We start from the raw sequence: 19983 nt of genomic DNA, 5'->3' as shown, positions 1-19983 counted from the left end.
TTCATTCTCTCCTCGTGTTAAGTTAGTCACCTCCACAGCAACTAATTGAAATATCCCAAAGGACTATAACCTTGTGTGAGGAGTCACGGGGAGGAGCACGTCAAATTCTACACTGCAAAGTTTCTTATCCAAGTTTCTCTAATAATAGTGTTGGACCTAAAAATCGATCAAATGTTGTAGCAGGGGTTACTAACACAACTTCCTGGAAATGGCAAGTCTTCCAGTGTCTGTGTTCTACCAACATTTCTAGGTCACATCTCCCAAAAAGCAACAATGTCACACAGGATTAAGGAGATGTCAGATTTGTTTGTTTTTGCCTGGTGAGTTTTCTATGAACTCTATCAGTTTTGTTACCAATATCCATCACCAAACAATTTTGGAAAATAAAGAAGCCAATTTCCCTTTAACATTCGTAGAATACATCAGGGTTGGAAAAACCTAGATGTCTACAGGAGCTGGGCAGCGATATAAAATGGGAAGACATGTCAAGGTGTTAGGGCTTTACTGGTACCAACTGGTTGTTGCCATTCACCAGTGCTGGTCCAGTATAACTAGGTCATTTTTCCCTTCTCACAAGAAGCTGAAAATCTGAACTTTGAGGCAGGACTGTCTAGGTTTAAAACTTCAGCAACCAGTTCAAAAATATTTAAAACTCTGCATGGGTCCAAAACTGTGTATGGCCCAGGCCCAGTGGGTGGGCTGCCATTTCTAAGATTTCAGGTGTAAAGCAACACCTGGACAATAACTAAAGGAAATAATGAACAAAGTTAATGGGGCCATTCCCTGAGTTTACAGTTTCTGTGGCATTTAAAGACTGCTTCAAGTTCATGCTGCCCCATCTCTGATACGGACAGGTCAACGTGTTTCCTGGTATGCGACAGGAAACAGGACAATCGAAAGCGAGGGGGCACGGTGGAACTTTGAAGGGGTCCAAATAGTAGAGGTGAACTGCTCTTCTAGTATCATTCTAATAATGTAACTCATTAGAGGAAAGTCAAACACATCCCATTTACTTGAAAGGGCAGAAGAGACACGTCCCAATGGACACGTGGAGGCCGTTACCTAATTCTGCCATGGACACAGTTGGGGACGTCTCTCCGTTGGTGAAAGAACAGTAGGGAAAGAAGCCTGATGCTGGTGTGTAGTCACATATTGGTTCTGGTTTGATTCCATTGATATCAAGACCTGACTGGTCTGGGGAAGGCTGTATGTCCAGGTAGAAGCTGCTGACAGCAGAGTCTGCCTTGCTTCCCTCCGGGGTGTGCCCGTCGATGTAGTTGCTGAGGTCCTCATGAAGCTCGGTGAGCCCGTTGGCCGAGATGTTGTAGGTGGGAGTCAGCGGCTCGGCCTCTCCAGGCTGCTGTTGGTGGTCTCGCTGCTGCTGCTGCATCCGGTGTTTTTGTACTTCTGCGTACAAGCTGTCTCTTTGCTTTTTTGACATCCGGCCAAATTTTACAGCTGGAAGAGAAAAGCCAGACCACACCATATACAATATGCTTTTCTTTATTATTCTCTCCAGCATGCGTTGGGGGTTCCTTTTAAGTCTCAGACAATCTCAATCAAAAACCACATCGCCACAAAAATAAGGACATGATCCAGAGGTGAAAACGGTCCCACCCCACACAGGCTTGCTCCACATCCCAGAGGAGCTATGTTTCAGAACCAGACCCAGGACTGGTGCAAGGGCAATGACCACGTATATCCTCCTGCTGGCACATAACCCGACGCTCAGCGGGAACCACTGATGTGTGACTTGATGGGCTTGTGTGTTCTCCGCCCATGCCGCTTACCTTGACCACCTCTTTCTCTTCCCAGAGCTTCAGACTGATGTGCAGGGATGCAGAGTCATGGGGGTACACTGAGGCACAAGCAGCTGAACCTCAACTTCCATTCATTTCATTCATTCATTTTCCCCTCCTAATCAAACAGCCAAATCTGGGGCTTTGCTGTGAGACCGCAGCAATGAAGGCCTTTGCAATTTCCTGATTTTTATCTCTGAGTCTACATGACATAAGAATCCCTCACTTTCCTCCTCCTGGGTCACGGTGAACCCTGTGGAACCCTCAGGCCCACCTTTAAGTGACTTTTTCTCTTCTTATTTACCCTCAAGTAAACAGAGTATCAGAATCTGGGGAAGAGCAAACACTGTGTAAATTTCCCTATTGGGCAAATTTGTGTTCTCAGTGTTTCTCCTTGTGATGTGTCCCCATATTTAAAGTGGAACAATGACTGTAGTACCTTTCCTGTTCATTCAGAATCCCAAATGCTCTCTCCTAAAACGTGAGATAATTGATCAAAGAACCTTATGATTTCCTGGTCTGAACTCTCCCACTAACCCACGGTCTCTCAGCCCAATTCTCTGTATGCAGAGAAAGCCTCAGCTGGAAGGACAAAGACTCCGTAGTTGATTATGGTCACATTTATACCTGACTGGGTGGATGAACTCATCTATTTGACCATCATTATAATTCTACGAGTCTAGGGGCAGGAGGCCAAGAGAGATGGAAGTTGGGAACCAGAGACAACCACCTGGGAGATTTGTGTCCTGCCAAGGAGAACGTGCTGTCCCTTTACACACAGGAAACATATGAGTGGGATCCTGATCAATTTCCAGAGTCCACAGCTCGGGTAACAAAGTTGGGGCTGGTTAGGCAGCAATCAGGCCACTCTAAGCTCGGATTTCAGGCCTGTCATTGTACACGCCCCAACATTCACATCAAGCCCATAACATGCCTTGCTACCTCTGTGCAAAATCTCCAAGAGGCATACTGAAGGTGCCCCCCCCCCTTTTTTTAAAAGACTACTCCAGAACTCCCAGAGGGATTGACAACCATAGGTGATACTCATTCTGCTAATACTTTGAATTGTGTTTTAACTTTTGCCTTAATATCAACAAGAGTAATTATACTATACTGTAAATGAAATGAGAGGATCAGTTCTTGAGAAAACACACACACAACTAAAAACACACACACAACCAAAAACGCACACACAACCAAAAACACACACACAACTAAAAACACACACACAACTTGTGACCTTAGCATATAAGTTCATATATAAGAGATATGCCTGACTTTGTTGGTTTAGTGCCTCTGAAAGATGAAATCCACAGAACTGCCTATCACAGGCATTTCTGAGTATGTAAGTTCTGTGACTTGCATCTTCCAATGCCCCAAACTTAATTTTTGTTCCTACATATTCTTAGTGGCCATCCCGTGCACCACTACTGACGTGTATCACAGCTCGTGCCTGGGCTGGTCTACAGGCCCCAAGAACATTTGATCATGGGCAAGGCAGGCTTTCAGAACGCCTGCCCAGCATTCTGAAATATTTTCCACAGGCTGAGATTCCACTGGAAGAGATGTTTCCTTCAAGGGGATCTCTTAAGAGAGCCAGCATGTATGTTCGTAAAAGTCCTAAAATGTACCCACTATACTTTCTGCCCAGTTTCCTTGTATAAGAGTAACTCTCTTGAAATCTGGTGTTGATTATTCCACGCACTTAAGATAGTTTTCCAGGAAGATCTTGAAATGTTTGGCAATTGCACGATAGATGGCCTCTATTTCTTTAAATAGCTTCTTTTAAGGAAAAGAACATTTGTCTTTGAGCCATGATTTGCACTGTTTTCACACATTCTGTATGTACAAGTATGGGACTTTCTCTTTTGTTTTGAGACATATTTTGATTTGCCATTTGATTTCTTGTCTGGTCCACTGCTTGTACAGTACTGTTGTTGTATAGTTTTTACATATTAATTATTTAATGTATACATTGTGGATTTCCCAGCTTTGTTTTGTTGTTGATCTTTAGTTTTTACCATTATAGTTGGAAAATATGCTTAGTGTGATTTCAATTTGTGATATTCGTTATGTCTCCTTTTATATGACTTAACCAGGGGATTTGTCTGCGTGTACTTGAGGAAAATGTATATTCTATTTTTCTCGGATGGAATGTCCTACATATATCCTATAGAACTGTGTATTCCGAAGTTTGCCCTAAGTAAACAATATTCTTGTCGGAGAAGGAAATAATAACTTTAATTGAGGGTACCCTTTTAAAATAAAGCATATCAGAGAGGAGGAGGGCTGGGAGATGGCTGAAATAGTCAGTGGGCTTTAAGGAGTGTATGGAAATGTCACCACACTGTATTGTATACCTGAAATTAATATAACACTGTATGTTAACTACACTGGAATTAAAATTGAATAACGTAATAAAAAATTTAAAGAAACCCCCTAAATACGTGATTTTGATTTGTGATTCAAACTATCCAGTTAACATAAAAACTAATTCATTCCAACTGCCAATAAGCTTTACTAGTTAGTGTAAAGCACTAATAATTAGCCTTAACAGTTAGCTCTGGCTTGTGTTTCTTACTGGGGACAATGTCTGTAAGAGGTATATTTATTAAGGCCATCAGATGACATGTCCCTTCAATCAATTCATCAACCTGTAACATCTTAAACGTCTAAAATAGGAAGGTGTTCTGACCACACAGGTGCTTCTCTGCCATGCCACCCCCAACCCCAGCGGGCTCCAGTGCAGGAAGTGACTGTTATGGGTTCCACAAGGCCTCCAGAGGTGAGGTAGAGTGGGGGAGGGGCAGATCTGGGTCCAGGGCTCAGAAGGCACTTTCACAAGCCCATGCTACTGTACAACTCAAACTACGAGTGCTCACCATCTCGAGACATCCCTACGGCAAGGCATTTCTGTAATCGACAGTGTTGGCAGCGGTTTCTACTGGTTCGATCAATCAAACAGTTCTTCTGACGAGGACAGGAGTAGGTGGCATTGCTCTGCTGACTTCTCCTGAAAAAGCCCTGTGATTCAGTTATAAAATATAAAACAGGTTAGTGTCAGTGTGAGCTGTATGATACTAAAGGCAGTACACTAAGCACTGAACGGCATTAATGTTTAATGGAGAATTAAAAAGTTATGGCAGATTATCCAGGAGGCCACTAATGACATTAAAGCCACTTATTTTTCTTGGGCAAAACTGATCTCTAGAGCCTAATCCTCTATCCCTTACACATGTGAAACTTTCTTTAAATCCAACAGATGGCTGCCTGTGTGATTAGGCCCTGTTCTTGACTTCTGCTAAGCAAACCATGTGCTTGATAGATTGGTACAAAGGCACTTATCTTTAATCTTTATCTCCAAAATATTTTTAGTGGAATAAACAAAACATTTCTCTGGAATGTCCAGAGGTATGGAAAATCCTGCCTCAGTATAACTCATGATGGCTGCAATCCTGATAGCCTGGGTTATCTCTCCTAGCCCACTGAACTCTGTCTACCACACTCCACACATCTTGCATTCCCTGAGACAGACTCTCCTGCCCCAAGAACTTAAATGACACTTGGATGGATTATCTTGGCAGATAAATCAGAATGGGAATACTCGTCAACCCTTGAGTTCAGAGTCATAGTCTTTAACAAATATAATCCCATGTTCCTCGAGTTCCATTTCCTTGCCTTTTTGTTTGTTTGTTTTAAGTTAAGATTTCCTGGGGCACCTGGGTGGCTCAGTTGTTAAGCGTCTGCCTTTGGCTCAGGTCATTATCCCAGGGTCCTGGGATCCAGCCCCATGTTGGGCTCCCTGCTTGGCAGGAAGTCTGCTTTTTCCTCTCCTACCCCTCTGCTTGTGTTCCCTCTCTTGCTGTCTCTCTCTCTTTGTCAAATAAATAAATAAATAAATAAAGATTTATTTATTTATTTGAGAGAGAGACTGAGTGAGCATGAGTCAATGGGCGAGGGGGAGAAGGAAGGGGAAGAGAATCTCAAGCAGGCTCCCTGCTGAGCATGGAGTCCAACTCTGGGCTAGATCCTAGATATATCTATATCTATATATCTTCAAATCCTTAATGGTCAAGATACATGACCTCAATAAAGGCAACACCAGTGGAGAGGGGAGAAGTAAAATCCTAAAGAACTGACAGAGTAGCAGGCATACTGACAAAGGTACTTTTTCACCGAAAGATTTTTCTGGAGGTCAACTTGGCCGTTGTATCAAAATCCTTAGAAATATGTCTATTTATTGAATCAATAATTATCCTTTAGGGAATATATTTTAAAGGAATATTAAGAATGGTATAAAAGCTTATCTACAAGGATGTTCATCATAAGTGCAGTCTGAAATATAAGAAATTTAGAAAGATGCTAAATGTCCTACATTAGTGAGTTGCAAGAGTTATAGTGGATATCCATATACTCAGAAACCAGTAAAAATGGTATTTCAGAAATACAATTATTGATATTAAAAGGTGATAAAATAAGGGATCTGTTTATCTGTGCTTTCTGATATTTCTATAGTATATACGTTGAAAGGTACGTGAACTACACGGGAAAAGCAATCTACTAGATCTGCTTTCTTTTGTGAAGAGTTGGTGACTGTGGGCTAAGTCAATGGCTAAGATGGATAGGATATCAGTTCCTACCTCTTTGTTTTGGAAGCCAGACTAGAATGGGAGGGGGCAGGGCACTGACCTATCACCCACTCTTGGCTATCTGCCAAACTACTCACTAACCTAAACATGGACAGGGCTGGGGGTCCAGGGTCTCAGACTGTCTGATGTGCTTTGAATCTCCCTTGTATTAAGTCTGGCCTCTTCTGTGAAGCAATCTTACTTTTCTCAAAATATCTAACACTGTGGGCTTTCTTGTTTGTTTGGTGTGGTTTTTTTCTCCTCTACAAAAAGGAAGTGAGAAGAAGTAAAGCTTTCTTTGGAGCTTAATGAAGAGAATTCAAGAAAATAAAAATGGTAACAGAGGCAGATAATCCTTAGAAAGAGATACAAGAGGTCAAGGGTCTAGGTATTCAGTTTGTCTGAGATACATAATCTCTGTCAAAGGTGAAAGGTGTCTATTCCTTGAGACTCTACCTTTCTTCAGACCCTCCATGTTTGCTGTCACTACAGGTGCCTAGGATCAGGAATTACTTGCTTTTCCTTTAGCTGAGGCTGTGCTTGCTTCACAATGAACCTGCTGCATTTTGTTCTATGATCATCAAATATGGAGAATGTCTGAATGATCTCTTCTTATCTGAAGGGAAGCAGTACTCACGGACTGGCACGCTATCTCCTGATCCCTCACCTATAGATCAAATCACAGCATCTGTCACCTTTCCTCCTTGGCTCTTCCCCCCATTAAGAATTTCTTCTCAGAATCCTCTCTGGTTTCTCCACTTCCTTCAAAAATATGAAATCCGGAACTAGCTACAGCTCTTGAATAATGGTTGGGCCATTAACAAAAAAGATGCTACTTTTTAGTTTCTACTTATCAAACTCCAATTAACATCAACCATTAATAATGAGTTCCAGAACAATGGCGCAGAAGCCATATAAAACCATCACTTTGCTCTATTACCAGGGAATGCTGAGAAGGTATGATGATGATGATGATAGAGAAATTTTTTTTTTTTTAAGATTTTATTTATTTGACAGAGAGAGAGAGTAGGCAGAGAGGCAGGCAGAGAGAGAGGAGGAAGCAAGCTCCCTGCTGAGCAGAGAGCCCGATGTGGGGCTTGATCCCAGGACCCTGGAATCATGACCCGAGCCGAAGGCAGAGGCTTTAACTCACTGAGCCACCCAGGCGCCCTCATAGAGAAATTTTAATTAGTGCTTGTGTTAATCATATATTTTTATTCCATATTTTTGATGCTTTGACATCTTGGGGCCATAAGACCCAAAAGAGATTACATTTCCCAGGACTAGCTAATTCCTAGAGATCACAAGCAACTTGTCTGGAAGCACACTTTTCATAGACAAACCAACCAATCCAGAGCCCCTATACCCAACCACCTCCTCGATGAAGTTCTCAAACTCTGGGCCACTACTGCCCCACCCATTTTATTCCAGGACCAGATACCAGACAGCCAGGGCGGCCCCTAGAGACCAGAGCTGTCTAAATCTAGCCAATCTTAAACCTGCTTACCCTTCCTTGCCCATTCCTTCCTATGGGAAATCACAACGAAGTCTCCATGCATTCTCCCTTCTACTTCCTGACTGAGCCTGCTACTTTCCACTGTGGCCCCTCCTGTTTCTAGGGACTTGTGAGTATGAAGCCTTCTTCCTTCGTGATATTTGTGTGTCTGTGTGTCCTACCTACCCGATTCAAACAAATCTTAAGTATCGTTAAAACAGTGCTTATTATGTGCCAGGCACCCTGTGCTTTATGTGGATGACATTCCATAATTCTGACGAGGGCAGTGTGAGGAAGGCACTACCATCTCCTTGGTTTTCGGTACAGCAACTTTCGCAGAGCCCCACCTCTAGCAGAGAGTAAAGGCAGGATATGAATTCATGTGGTTTAATTCTAGAACACACACTTTTATCCTTTTTATTTTGCCCTTGCATGTCAAAAGGATTCCCACTTGGTTATTCTCAGAGAGGGCAACCGTTAAATTAGGCAGAGACAGGTATGAATAAAGTAGCAGAACTGATCTACTCTGAAAGTGCTGTTTTCCTTCAGGTTAGCCCTGTTGGCAGGACTAACAACCCCTGCCCAGGCATTTTCCAGATTACTCCTTCTATGGCCTGATGTCGGTTGGAGTCCCCGGAAAAAAAGTCTCATGAACTCCTCATTTTCCCTCATTTCTGACCATAGCATTAGGTCTCCTTTTATTCACCTTATTTATTTCTAAATTATTTGGAGTCATTTGGAAAACAAATAAAATACCAGTACCACCACCACCAACAACAACAAACTTAGGTCAAGGACACTACGTCACTAAAGACCTCTATCATGAGAGGTGTCTGAGTAATTATGCCATTATGCAATTATGCCATTGCAAGACAAATCCACGAAACATTCCACATGGGCTTTGAGCACTGAGGCTGAAATTAAGTCTTCAAGCTATCAGCTCGGAAGAGAACTATACTTCTTTAGATGGTTCAGCTCTGAAGCATTTGGGAAAAGTAGGAGAGCAAACATACACACCTTGCTCTTCACAACACCATTTATTCTACACTGAGTCAGCAGAGCAAGTGGCTGCTGAAAGTTCTGGGAGTGGCCAAGAGCCAGAGAAGGGATCCTGCTTTTGGACTGAGGCAACAGAGTCATGCCCAGGAGGAGAGCTATCACATACCATGTGGGATGGGTCAAGTAGGGTTATAAGGTAAGAGCTATGAAGGAGAGAGAAGTTAAGCCTGCATGACTCAGATAAACCCTGAACCTTACATTTCAGACAGACTGAGGGCTTGGTCTTCCTTCTCTTTCTCTCTCTCTCTTTCTCTTTTGTTCTTTCTCTTCATTTCAGCATTCCTGGAGATTTCTCAGGGGCTTAAGGATTTGGGAAGTTAACTAAAATATTTAAAGCTAAAGAACACATAAGAGGGAGGAGGATTAGGAGAGCAAGAAGGAAGAGGAAGAAAGGTAGAAAATATGGTCAGTATCTTCCCACCTAAAGGTAGAAATATATACATGAATGTAGAAGCGGGATCTCTACTGATAAGGAGCAATCCTGGAAAGGGTCCCAGTGAGAAATGCGTGAGCTGAGACAGAAGTTCTAGGGCTTGGGGAGTATGAGGCCACATAGAGGGCAGGGACAGCACAAACCAGTGCACTGGAGTTTGGGGTAGAGCTGAAGAGGTATGTATAAAGAGAGAAACTAATGAAGCTATAAGTTAGCTAGAAAAAATATTAAGTTCACAGTTTTGGGGTTTTACTGCCAAAAGATGAGCTAATGAATTACTTCTTTGGCTTTCTTAAAAGTTCACTTTCTATGGATGTCAAAATACATGGAGATGGGCCCTTGTGAACATGGTGGGCTTGAGCAGAAAGCCACCATGATAAATTTCAGGGTAGTAGAACCTGGTGGGACAGTGGCACACTACCACCACCTAGTGGTGCTATACCAACATGCAGTTACTGCAAATGGTTCATTAGAATAATACCAGCAGCCTTTAGAACTGGAAGGAGTTGACAGATTATCAGGTTCAAAGGTTCTCAAACAGATGGTGCATCAGAATCATCCAGGAAGCTTTAAAAAAATATACCTGAAATAGACTGATCCAGAACCTCTGGGGAATATAGTCCTGAACATACATACAGTTTGAACAATATGAAGGCGCCATTTTTGCAGGCCGAAAAAAAAAAAAGCATATCAATTTGTATGATAAATATTTTAACAAAGCTTCCTGAAGACTGCCCTGCCCTCCCCATATTAAGAAGCACAGATCGACTCTAGTATTCTTAATTTGTAGATAACAAAAATGAAGCTCAGAACGGTTAGTGACTTAAAGCCCATGCCTGGTTAAGTATAAGTGCTGACACTCAAAGTCCAGTGTCCTCGTTTTAAGTACAGTCCCCTCTCACTTAAGTATCTCTTCTGAAGTGTTGGGCCAAGAGAAGTGACATCACACAATCCTGACTTCCTCATACATACCATCTATATCGATTTCCACAGACTGCAAGAGAACTCTCCAATGTTTCCTCCCTTAGTCTTTCACCAAAGTGCCTTTCATTGACTTTTATTTCTAATTCCTGCCTTCGTCCCCTGGAAACTTCTAATGCCTAACTTTTGATTTTACTCTATGATTGTTCCTCACTCTTACTAGTTTGGAGTTCTCCAGGACTGGGACTGAGGCCATGGCTTACGGGAAAATGCTCATTCCAGATTGCAAGAGGTGAGTATTAAAAATTCAGGAGTTTTGGGGCGCCTGGGTGGCCCAGCGCGTTAAAGCCTCTGCCTTCAGCTCAGGCCATGGTCCCAGGATCCTGGGATCGAACCCTGCATCAGGCTCTCTGCTCAGCAGGGAGCCTGCTTCCCTTCCTTTCTCTCTGCCTGCCTCTCTGCCTACTTGTCAACTCTGTCAAATAAATAAATAAAATCTTAAAAAAAATTTTTTTCAGGAGTTTCATGAACCAATTGTTAAACATAACTATTATTAAAAATTAACTTATTATTATTTTATTATTTGGTCTTATCCATGTTCCTGAGGATATTTACATCAGTTACATCTGGACAGTGGGAATTCTACACAATGGTGTGCTATGTCTTCCCTACTCTGCATTTAATGAGGGGTCATGTTGGGAGGCCTGAAATTGACCATGTGCTGGAAGTATCTGTACCATAGAAACTGCCAAAAGCTACAAACTGGGAGTTGATTTATTATGCCACTTATGGTCTAGATTTAAAAAATGATAAGGAAAACAATAATGTGGGTTAAAGGTAGAAGTATGTAATATCTGTAGCCATCGCTTTGTGAACAGCACAACAAATGTGAGGAAATATTCTTCTAGTATTTAGAAACTATTATCTGATTTAGCAAAGAGGTTGTTCATGTCATCACTGGTGAATGAGTGAAGTTCTGAAACACATCTTCCTTATTTCACTTTCCTCTTACTCATTAACGTAAATGAAAATATCAACATTCATGGTGGCACCACAGTCTTTCATCAAATGCAACCACAGGTACAGATGTAGGAGTTCAGCAGAAATTACTGAGAGCACTTAGCGAGAATCACTTGTCTATATGACGTTTATAGGTTCGGATATTGCAGATTTTACTATTTGTGAATTGTGTGACATTACATCAGTGACAAATACATTGAAGTTATGTACATACTGATAGACACTGTTTTCTAAACTCAGTTGTTGAAAACTGACCAGCACGTGACTGGACTGAGCACAGCCTTCCCCGGGTACCCATCAGGCTGTCTGAAAGAATCCTCCCCACTTCAGATGGGTCTCTACCCAAAGTGGTGGTTTGACTTTCTATAGTCCTGTCACCAACACCCCTCCCCCCAGCACACACAGACACACACATTCTCCAGTTTTATCTTCATTCCAAAACAGAACACATCCCAGCCTACTGCCCACTTCCTGGCCTCGTCTCCTCTGGTGTTTGCTTGCTCAGTCAAAAGACTGACTTCATCCTAATTATTCAAGGCAGAACGATAGGCTTCACTTCATCCCTTCCGCCTCCCCTCGTGCACCCGTGCAGTCACCATATTAGGCTGTTTCTTGCCATCTTCCCTAGTTCTCAAATCCTACTGCTCTTCTCCATCTTTATTGCAAGTTCATATGCCTACCATCGCCCAAGTTGGTTACTATACAGTCCCCCAACTGGTCTCCCTGCTTCCATTCACATCCCCTCCAATCCATTTTCACGAATTTACTGGAGACCTTTTCTCAAACATCAACCTGATCGGGTCACTTTCTTGCTTCTTAGCCCTCAGCGGCTCCCTACTGATGACCAGGCTACAACCACCTGTCCAGGCAACTCTCTCCTACATTTAGTCCTCTACTCAAAGACACACTCTGGCCATGCGTGAACTGCTGTGTTCACGGTTCCTCCAAGGGCAACCCCTCAACTCTCCCACTCTACCCCCACTTCCAGAAGCTCTCCCTTCTTTTCAGGATTCACAGAGATAATCACTTTCTCTGACTTTGCCCCTCCCGAGGCTGGTTGGGGGGCCCATCCCATGTGCACCCGTATGGCCAGGTCTCCCTTACTGATTGCTTTGTTTCTTTGTTTCCAGGAGCTAATCCAATACTTACAGAAATCAACAAATGCTTGCTGAATGAATGACCAGAGGGAAAAATGACAGTACTAATTAAAAACTGTGGTGACAATCATATGCTGAATACCTATTCAATACCAGGCACCATGTAGGACACTTGCCAAATATTACTGATCTGCAGTTCACATCAACCTTGCAAAGCAAGTATTTCTCTGTTTTATAAGAGAAATTTCAAGTACAGAGAGGTTAAGCCATGTTTCCAAAGTCACACAGCACATAAGGGGAGGAGGCAGGATTTGAATCACTGAACCCTAGATGCACCTTATTCCAAATGCCACAGACTTCTTAATATAGGCCCCCAAAAGCATCAAGACAAACACATAGGGCAGACTGAACAGAACAAGATAAACAGCAAAACCAAACAAGCCCCGAAGTCCCATTTTTCAGCTCTGTAGTCAAAGTTCCATATAATGGTTTAGACATAGGAGAAGGAGGTGGCACTTCATAGAGTATCAAATACCACGTTTATATACGGGTAGGAAAATATTTTCATTTGCTGGATCTACTTAATAAGAAAGCTTTGAAATATACATGGCATTTCCTATTGGTGTTATTAGTAGTTTTGCCCAGAAATGTGGGTTGGCTGGACAGAGAACTATGGGTGTGGTTGGAAAGGTGCTCAGAGGGTCTTCTCTCTGGCTGGGGGCTCCCCTCCTGTTTGGGGCTCCTTCTCAGTAAGGCAGAGGCTGAAATGCTGATCTGATGTTTGGTCTTTTGACAATTTTCACTTAATGAATTGATTCCTACAGTTCATTAACATACCCACTTCCACTTCTGTATACACATATGTCTTAATTAGCTGTTCATTGGCTGTTTAATTACAAGAAAACAGCTGACAGCTGCCTTGCTGAATTCTAATGGCAGACGCTTTGGAACGGCTACACATTTGCTTTTGACAACCAAGATTTATTCATAACTCTGTGATTTATTATGAATGTTCCTATGCCTGCCTGAATTATTGTATTTTCCAATACAACTAAAAAACTGGAATTTGGGGAGACTGTTGTGGGTGTACGTCTCCCTCTCACAGCAGAGAATCCCTTCTGTAAACGACGAACTGTTACAAATTTATTTCTCTGGGGAACTTTCTGTTGAGAATATTCAGAAACATGGGGTGGGGGGGAGGAAGAAGAAATATCTTTGGATATTTAAGTATTTAAAGTTAAGTAAGAAAATAACTGTCAATTTAATTTTACTGAGGGATAAGGAGAGGGCATGAATAGATTAAAATCAAGAGACAGGAAGAAGCAGAGGAAATGATAGAATTAAAAAGGGGTGGGGAGCAGCAATCATAGTCCTCAAGGAAGTAAATGAAGAACGGGATTTGTTCTTTCAGAAAGAAGAGGCAAGCTCATTCGCAAAAGTTTAGCTGGTACGGCTCTACATTCGTACAGCTGGCAGCAATAAATCATGGAATCATAGATCTCCTGAACTACTCTCCCCTTCAATAATGACTGGCCTCCCTGTAGAATTGTATGTGCAAATGATCTCTGATTAAAGCTGACCTGGTGTGTCATATTTGGTAAGTGTAGATGTCTGCTTTGCCGTCCTGTGATCTGCCACACTCAGACTCAATCCAAATGAACACATTCCACAGCAGTGATCCCCAGGTAAATATGAGGAGCCCTGCCCCGAGCCAGATACTATATTAGAGCCCTACTGACAACAAGGCCATAAGCCCAGCATTGTCTATGAGCTGAGGAAGGACAGCAGTTACTGGGACATGGTTATGACCAAAACAAAGCAAGAGAAAATACAGGAAAAAAAAAAATCCAAATCATCTTGATGTACGTTGGGGTTTCATACACTCTACTACTTGTGCATCTCATCACAGAATTGGAAGAGGGAATGAAACGAAGTATTTTTCTCATCACCTGGTATATAATGGCACTGAAACTCTGATGTCACAGGATGCAGTAACAGCCACATCTAATTTTCGTATTGAATGGCTAGCTCTAATATTGGGGCCAGGGGTTATAAAACATTAAAATAAAGATGTTGGACATGAATATATCAATGTGAAATGCAGATAAAATGGGTCCAAAGCTAGTGACATTTCCCAACTGAAATAAAAATATTAGAATCCTCTAAAAACCAATTTGAGCCTAAATGGAATATTTATGGGCATTTCTTTTTGGCCTAATACATACAGACTCCAGAAACTGCCTTAACTCTTTCAGGAAAAAAAGAGGGGGGGGATAAAGTACCAATTTTGCATTCTGGATATCTTTGAAAAGGCTTTTTATTGTTGTTGCTTTTAAAATGTATTTGACAGAGACACAGCAAGAGAGGGAACACAAGCAGGGGGGAGTGGGAGAGGGAGAAGCAGGCTCCCCACTGAGCAGGCAGCATGATGCAGGGCTCGATCCCAGAATCTTGGGATCAGGATCTGAGCTGAAGGCAGAGGCTTAAAACTGAGCCACTCAGGAGCCCCAAGGCTTTTCATGGTTAATCTCAGACAGCATATTCCCCTCTACTTTTTGTTTTTATTTAAATTCAATTTAGTTAACATATAGTGTATCATTAGTTTCAGGGGCAGAATTTACGATTCATCAGTGATTCAGTCAGTTGCGTATAACACCCACTACCTCAAGTGCCCTCCTTAATGCCTGTCACCCAGTTAGCCCATCCCCCCACCCACCTCCCCTCTAGCAACCCCGTCTGCTCTCTATACTTAAGAGGCTCGTGTATAGTTAATATACAATATACAATATATAGCAAAAGAAACTACTCCAAATTCTCCCTTCATTGGGTGGAAAAGGTAACTTTGCCTAAGACATCGCCTTAAGTGTATTAACTGATGAGTAAGTATTTGACAACGAATGCTACTCTGTTCTTACCCTATCAGGAGAAAAGGGTTTTTTGTTTTTTTTTTTAAGATTTTATTTGTTTATTAGACAGAGATCACAAGTAGGCAGACAGGCAGGCAGAGAGAGAATGGAGGAAGCAGGCTTCCCATTGAGCAGAGAGCCCGATGTGGGGCTCGATCCCAGGACCCTGAGATCACTACCTGAGCTGAAGGCAGAGGCTTCAACCCTCTGAGCCACCCAGGCACCCCAAGAGCAAAAGTTCTTAAATGTATCAGAAATCAATCCTATCAACCCTAATACTAGATTGTATATTATATTTTAAAAATTATGATTGAGGGGTACCTGGGTGGCTCAGTGGGTTAAGCCTCTGCCTTCGGCTCAGGTCATGATCTCAGGGTCCTGGGATGGAGCCCCACGTCAGGGTCTCTGCATAGCGGGAAGTCTGCTTTTCCCTCTCTCTGCCTGCCTCTCTGCCTACCTGTGGTCTCTGTCTGTTGAATAAATAAATAATCTTTGAAAAAAAATTAAAATTGAAATTATAGATCCAAAACATCTAAAGGATATACATAAAAAAACCTGTTTCTATTGTGAGATAAATTTTTCATCATCATCATGAGCAGTCACTGTATCTAATGATGAAGCCAGGAATGGAAGTGAAAATGAGAAACAGGACCATTTCTCAAAGGAAACCTCAACTGGTGTCATTTTTCTATAAACTCTTCAGCATTTTTATCCACTTTGAAGACTGAAGCTCAACCCTAACATCTACAGCCTCTTGTTTTATTTCTGGCCTATTCCTCTTTCTGCCCATTCCTTGGCCTGGCCCCTCCTCCCCGGCAGGCCTGCCTCAGCTTACCCCACCCTCTCTCCTACTGCTCACCCAGGGCTGAGACTAAATTCTGTTCTAAGAGCTCAGAAACAACTTTAGTGACCGACCTAAGCTCCTGCAGGCCTGGATTTTAGGTTTTTCTGAAATGCAATATTCAAGGGATGACCAAAGCTGGTACACTGTTCCCTCATTATTTCAAAAGAACAAGTAGGGGCTCCTGGATGACTCAGTTGGTTAAGCTTCTGACTCTTGGCCCAGGTTACAAACTCAAGCTTGTGGGATCAAGCCCCAGGAGGACTCTGCCCAGCATGAAGTCTGCTTAAGACTTTCTCTGCCCCTACCTACTTCCCTCATGCTCACATGCAAATTTTTTCCTCTCTCTCTCTCTCTCTCTCAAATAAATAATCTTAAAAAAAAAAGAAGAAGAAAAGAACAAGTAAAGTACCTTTCTAACAAAAACCTTGGTATAATAGAGCCTTTAAAAAATTGGCAATGGCATACCCTTCCTTATTTCCCACAATCCACAGAAAGTGACCCCTTGTTCCAGTCAACCGGGGTTATATGTTGTCCCTAAAAGACAACCAAGACTTCCTCACCTCCAGGTTCTTGCTGCTTCATGGGTATGTGCTCTTTGTGCCACACCATAGACTGTAGCTTTAGTTCAGGGTTTAGTTCTTTATATATATATATATATATGTTTTAAATACACTTCATTGAGGCATAAATTAAATACAAAAATGCACCATTGTGACGAGTTCACCTTGATGAATTTTGACAATATGTACACCTGTGGAACTACCACCATGATCAAGGTGGAACATTGCCACAAGCCACAAAAAAGTGTCTTTTTCTTAGCAATCATTCCTTACCTCGGTTCCAGGTTACCACATCTGCTGTCTGCCATTACAGATTTAAAATTTAAAATTTTTGCTTCTTCTAGAATGACACAGAAATGCAATCATACAGTAACTATTCTTTTGTTTCTGGCTTCTTTCATTCACGGTAATGTTGTCCTGTACACGTACCATACCTCTTCTCTTACTGCTAAGCACCACTCCTTTCTGTGGCTCTTGCTCTTTTACCCATTTATCGGCTGATGGGCATTTGGATTCTTTCCAGTTTATGGCCATTATGAATATTCATCTGAAAGTCTTTCTACGAGAGGTGCTTTTGTTTCTTTTGGGGAAACGCCTAGGATGGGTTGTTAGGTCATATGTTAGGTTGATAGCTGACCATAGTTCCATCTTTTTTCAAAGGGGCTCTGTACCATGTCACAGACCCTCAAGTCATGTAGGAGACTGCAAGATTTGCCAGTCTCTCCGCATCATCATGATGTTTGTTCTAGGCAGTGGTTTTGCTCTTCTTCTTGTTTTGTTCTATTTTAATTTTAGCTTTTCAAATGAACAGGTCATGGAATTTAAAAGCAGGTTAATGCATTTTATGCCTTAAATGCATGATATTTAAACTGCAGTTTTATTTACATTTCCCTAATGACTAAAGATGTTGAGAATATAGCCACGTGTTCACACGTTCCTTGTCCAGCTTTTGTGAAGAGATTGTTCAAGTTACTGTATCTTTTTACTATTTTTGTCCGTTTATTTTTAAATTTCTTGGTTTTTTCTTTTATTTCTTTCAGTTTATGGCTTGCCTTTTCATTTTCCTGATGATATCTTTTGAAAGGTACAAGTTTTTAATTTCTATTAACCCCAATTTGTTCTTTTTAAAAATAAGGTAAGGACTTCAGTGTGTGGTCTGAGCAATATTTGTACGTCTACTGTTACAAAAATATATGATTTCCTGTAGAAATATTATAGAGTCATGTTTTATGCTTAGGACATTCTTTAAGTTAATATTTGCCTTCAGTGAGAGGTATAAATGTGAAGTTAATTTTTTTTCATATGACTGTCCAATTGTTCCAGAAATATTATTTGAAATGACCCATCTTTTCTTCATTGAATTCAACTGGCATCTTCGTCAAAATTTAATTGACCTTAAATGCATGGATCTCTTTCTGAACCATCCCCTCCCTTTTAAAAAATTTCTTCTGGTTTATTAAACCTAGGATTTAGTTCTTGCATTGCCCCTGTGCAGACCTCATCTCTACAACTACACCATAAACTGCTTGACATGGTCAGGTCTTCTGGATATAAGCACTTACAGTGCTTATATAGTGCCTGGCCCCAAGGGGGTGCTCATATTTTTGTTTTTAATAGCAGAGTCTACATAACAAATAGCAAATGGTCACACAAAAAAATCAATACTGGACCCATACATGTTCTGGAAATGATATCTAACTAGTACAGCATGACTCAAGTGTACGGAATTTGGCTAGCAATGATTCTAACAGCAGCCAACAGTTACTGAATGACTGCTGTATGCCTGGCACTTTTCTCGGTGCGTTACTTAACTGGGAAGTAACTAAGTGTATATCCTCATTTTACAGATGGGGAAAACAGAGGCACAGAGAGGTTGGGTAGATGCTCATGGTGGTAAACCAGAACTGGGCTTCAAACCCAAGCAGTCTGGTTCCAAATTCAGAGCGTAAGCATGCCACAATATTGTCTCTCTACAGGGAAGCAAAGGGGACTTGGAGAGAGTAGGCTGGGAACACCCAGGAACCAGAGAAAAGAGCTACCAAACTTGCATCATTCTTGAGGCTTATGTGCAATGCTTACCTGAGCAAATATGTGGTAAAATAAATAATCATTTCAGCAACTAAATAGGTTCTTTGGTTTCTTAGGATTTCAGGTGGTTGACTTTAAAATGCAATTTAAAATACATTCACAAAACGATGAACTTGGAAATGACTGAGTGACTTTCTCTTCTTTTCATTAGGTATGTATTTATACACATAATTAGAAATTTTCTGTATGTCTACTGATCCTATCACAGAGATAAATTATTTATAATTTATGATGCCATAACCACCCTCACCTGGTTAGAGCATGATAAATCATTAACATCACCGGCAAAAGCAGAAGTCTCTTGACTTCACCACAGCCAGAAGTAAAAATATTAATTACAGCAGAGGGAAACTATAATTGTACAGCAAATACTATATGCATCAAATATAAACACATACCACTGTACAGGTCCCAGACTGGGCCTAGGCCTAGTCTGTTAATAAGATTAAGTTTTAATTGTTTGTTTTGGTGATTTCTGTTGTACAAAGTCAATAGGACAGAAGAACAGAACCACAGATAACCATAATACACTTCAGCATCGGGACTGTACAAGATCAGGGGAAGGAATCTAGAAAAATGACAATGATAAAATGCCACCTCCCCTTTGTTTTCTTATGGCTTTAATTTTCATCATAAATAAGTATTGGGGATAAAAAGAAAACATGCATTGTTCCTGCCTATGTAAGCCCAGTGGTTCTCAGACGGTCCCATTTTGACTGAACAGCATGTTTTTCATGAATCTTCTGCACTGTTGCGTTATTTCACACAAAGCAGCCCTCACCCCTACCCTGGCCCTGCCTCAGACGCCAACCTGAGGTGCTCACTTTAGTTGGTACCTAAAATCACACGTGGCATTCCTAAAAGCTTCAGAGAGAGTGGCCAGTTTCTTGCGGCAGAATGAAAGGTCACCTGATTAATGCCAAGAACCCGGTCCGCGGAAGAGCTTAACTAGATGAGATACAACGCACAGAGTCAAGTTTGCTCAGAACTTCCAAGTTGCTAGGGGGCCCTGGTGTCTGTACCTGCTTCACCAGGACAGGCTGTGCCATCCTGCACCTGGACAAGGAGGTCTGGGTGAGGGTGAGGGGGGAGAGGTGCCCAGTCACATCAACAGAAGTAACTCTGAAAGTCAA

The 19983-nt window shown here is 41.7% G+C and overlaps 1 protein-coding gene across 2 annotated transcripts in view; it reads right to left on the bottom strand.

The window, feature by feature from the left end:
- Window positions 1–19983, bottom strand: part of RORA (RAR related orphan receptor A) — a 710090-nt gene that overhangs the window by 21841 nt on the left and 668266 nt on the right. For both annotated transcript variants that reach the window (XM_082733763.1, XM_082733764.1), the window contains 2 exons: window positions 4682–4823; window positions 1063–1458 (listed from right to left, as the gene is read on the bottom strand). In XM_082733763.1, the coding sequence (XP_082589889.1) occupies window positions 1063–1458; window positions 4682–4823 (538 nt within the window). The remainder of the gene's footprint in view (window positions 1–1062; window positions 1459–4681; window positions 4824–19983) is intronic.

Source organism: Mustela nivalis (genome assembly GCF_964662115.1).
Source record: "Mustela nivalis genome assembly, chromosome: 6".
NCBI lineage: Eukaryota > Metazoa > Chordata > Mammalia > Carnivora > Mustelidae > Mustela > Mustela nivalis.
This window is presented reverse-complemented; position numbering and strand designations above follow the sequence as displayed.